This window comes from Protobothrops mucrosquamatus, unplaced genomic scaffold (assembly GCF_001527695.2).
Source record: "Protobothrops mucrosquamatus isolate PMUCROS unplaced genomic scaffold, P.Mucros_1.0 scaffold1157, whole genome shotgun sequence".
Taxonomy (NCBI): Eukaryota; Metazoa; Chordata; class Lepidosauria; order Squamata; family Viperidae; genus Protobothrops; species Protobothrops mucrosquamatus.
This window is the reverse complement of record NW_015387372.1, coordinates 310,307-313,783: the sequence shown is the minus strand read 5'-3', so window position 1 is coordinate 313,783 and position 3,477 is coordinate 310,307. Positions and strand designations below refer to the sequence as shown.

The 3,477-nt window shown below is 56.4% G+C and overlaps 1 protein-coding gene across 1 annotated transcript in view; it reads right to left on the bottom strand.

Moving 5' to 3' along the window:
* Nucleotides 1-293: 293 nt before the first annotated feature.
* LOC107291645 (leucine-rich repeat and fibronectin type III domain-containing protein 1-like protein) overlaps nucleotides 294-3,477 on the bottom strand; it is a 7,610-nt gene continuing 4,426 nt past the window's right edge. Inside the window, exons 2-3 of the mRNA XM_015820665.1 lie at nucleotides 1,015-1,619; nucleotides 294-361 (exon numbers count right to left, since the gene is read on the bottom strand). Coding sequence (XP_015676151.1) covers nucleotides 294-361; nucleotides 1,015-1,619 — 673 coding nt within the window. The remainder of the gene's footprint in view (nucleotides 362-1,014; nucleotides 1,620-3,477) is intronic.

The window sequence follows — 3,477 nt, the reverse complement described above, 5'->3', positions numbered from 1 at the left end:
CACACACACACACACACACACACACACACAGGATGGCAAAGCAGGAGCAGTAGGGGGCGCTGGGTGAAATGCCCCCAGGACAGAGAACTCAGTTGCCACCCTTCTGCACTGGTGTGCGCTGGTGTGCGAAGATGAGAGGCCAGCTGCCCTCTTCAAATGCAAGCCCCCTCCTGCTTTGGCCCCAGAGTTTCTGGCAATGGGGTGGCTATGGGGGGGGGGGGTTGCAGAGAGAGCTCCTACCTTGGGGCTGGGGTCTGATTGTGGCTCGTTCTTTGCCAGCCGACGGCCAGGGCTCAGATCTTGACGCCGGTCCAGTCGTTGGCGTTCCTCCCCTCCTCGGCTGGGACCGCTAGCGGGGGGTCTGCCCAAAGCAAGGGGAGAGGGCAAGGAGCAGAAAGGGGAAGGGGGGGTTGACATGAGCTAAGCAGCGTAGCAAAGGAAGGAAATCCCCCCTGCCTCAATTGCAGTGTTTCTCAACCTTGTCCCTTTAAGAACAGGTGGACTTCAACTCCCAGAATTCCTCAGCCAGCAAAGCTGGCTGGGGAATTCTGGGAGTTGAAGTCCACCTGTTCTTAAAGGCGCAAGGTTGACACACACTGCTCTGGAGAGATCCCTACTCCTTCCTCATGAGCAAATTCACCAAGTACTTGAGATATTTTTTCTCTTGGCGCCTCTGGATAGGAGCCAACAAGCCTCGGGGAGGGTGGGGCAAGATTTGGGCAGAGGCTTCTGGCTGCCAACCACAATTGAGCCCCAAATCTCTAATTTTGCCCCATTTTGCGACCTTTCTTGCCACAGTCGTTAATTGAATCCCTGTGGCTGTTAAGCCTGGCTTCCCCCTTGAGTTCGCTTGTCAGAAGGGGATCACGGGACACACACACACACACCCCGGGACACAGCAAGTGCCAAGCACTGGTTTTAAGTGTGAAAAACGGCCGGAGGTCCATTTTTTTCAGCGCCGTTGTAACTTAATAACGGTCACTGTAAGCCAAGGAGGAGCCCGTCTCCCTTTACCTTCCTCTTCTGCTCCAGAGGCCTCGGGGCCCAGCCCGGCGCATCCGTGGTGGTGCTGGAGACTCGTCCGGGACCACCTCCTTCTCCGGGGGGACGACACCTCCTCCTCCGCCTCCTTGCCGGACGAAACGGGCCGTGCACCTTTCTCACAGTCCTTGCCCAGCACTGCCGGGCTGCGGTCCCTCCGGGTCCGGCAGCTCTCCGCCTCCCACCCCTCATGTCTGGAGGCTGAGCAGGGCAGCCCGGCGGGGGGCTGCGGGTGGCTGCCGTTGGTCTGCGAGTAGACGTTGCTGACCTTGGTGGTCTTCTGCTCCTCTTGGCCACTGTAGACCTTGTAGCGGATCATGAGGATGATGATGAAGACCATCACCGAGGCCACGATGATGCCCCCCACGATGATGATCATGGTGCCCCCCAGGAACTGGGTGTGCAGCGAGTGGCACTGCAGGCCGTCCCGCAGGGTGCTGAAGCGGAGGCAGCCGAGGCTCTGGGTGACCGTCAGCGAGGTCAGCCCGTCGTTGTAGATGGCCAAGACGCAGAGGTGGTAGTCCCGCCCGGCCGTCAGGTCCTTCACCAAGAAGCCCTTGCTCGTCGGAGGGATCATTCTGGGGGAAGAAAGAGAGAAGAGCAGAGTTGGAAGGGACCTCGGAGGTCTTCTAGTCCAACCCCCTGCTCAAGCAGGAGACCCTATACCAGGGGTAGGCAACCTTGGCTCTTTTATGACTCGTGGACTTCAACTCCCAGAATTCCTGAGCCAGCATAGCTGGCTCAGGAATTCTGGGAGTTGAAGCCCACGAGTCATAAAAGAGCCAAGGTTGCCTACCCCTGCCCTAGACCAAGAGTGTCCAACCGTCCAACCCTAGACCAAGAGTGTCCAACCGTGGGAACTTTAAGACTTGTGGACTTCAACTTCCAGAATTCCCCAGCCACCTTGGCACTCAAGTCGCCTCCACTCCCGTAAGGCCAGATCAAGATATCCAAGCAGTTTCCCCCTGCTCAAGATTGGCGCGCTCCAGCCCCCTCCAAAGGCAGAATAGAACAGAACAGAACAGAATAGAATAGAATAGAATAACAGAACAGAAAATATGGAATGGAATGGAATAGAATAGAATATATGGGGATCATGATGGGAATAGAATAGAATAGAATAATGGAATGGAATGGAATAGAATAGAATGGAATAGAATAGAATAGAATAGAAAAGAACAGAATAGAAAATATGGAATGGAATGGAATGGAATGGAATAGAATAGAATAGGAGCTGGAAGGGACCTTGGAGGTCTTCTAGTCCAGCCCCCTGCTCAAGCAGGAGAACCTATACCATCTCAGACAAGTGACTGCCCAGTCTCTTCTTTAAAACCTCCAGTGAAAATTTCCTTCCTGAGCCTCCTTTCATATTCGCTTCCACCCGCCTGGAAGGTCCCCAGAGCCTATCCGGCTGATCCCGGCTCAGAGCCAGCCACTCTATTCTGCGCACGTCCCCAACCCGGGGCGGGCGGCGAGTCTTCTGAAGGGGGCTTCCCATGGCCGTGACATGCTCCCCACCATCTTGGACTTCAAAGGCCGGGAGGCAACGGTGCTCAGAGGCTTTCAGGCTGATCAGAGGCCGTGCCGCTTAAATGTCAACAGACTCACAGGGGGCTTCTGTCCAACGACGAGCCTCTTCTTCGCCCGGCACAAAGCAGAGCAAGGGGGGCCGGGCCCTGCAGCTAGAGACCACCTTCCCGGTCCTCATTAAAGCTGCAAGACGTGTTTGCAAAGCAGCAGCAGAGCCGGGGGGGGGGGGCAAGGACCCTGCCCAGATGAAAGACCCCGCAGATTCCCTGGCACAAGGATCCGGCCTCTCAGGCCAAACCTGCCATTTGCAAGAGGTTTGCCAAGGGGGGGAGGGTCCCAGGGCATCCCTGGGGGGGGGAGTCTTCAGCTGAAGGACAGACACCCCCCCCCTCTGCTTTGGGGGCTGCAAGACAATCCAGCACAGTGGAGGCAGCAGGCAGAACACAGGTGGCCTCGACTTAAGCCGTTCATTTAGTGACCGTTCGGAGTTACAACGGGCACCGAAAAAAGTGAATTATGACCGTTTTTCACCCTTACGACTTGCAGCGTCCCCAGGGTCACGGGATCGGAACCCGGAGCCTTGGCAACCGGCCCGTGTTGATGACGGTTGCAGTGTGATCACGTGATCCCTGTTTGCGCCCTCCTGACCAGCCAGGCCAAGGGGGAAACCAGAAGCCCCTGGCGGGGTTTCCTGGTTTAAGGACTGCAGTGAGGAAAGGAAGGTCGTAGAATGGGGCAAAACTCGCTTAACGACTGTTTTGCTTAGCAACAGAAATGTGGGGCTCCACTGCAGTCGTAAATCAAGGACCACCCGGCTTGGTTTGTGACTCAGAAAGAGAAAACGCCTCTCTTTGTTTGTGGGACACCCTGTCCTTGAGACCCCCCCCCCCCAGTTCTTGGAAAGGA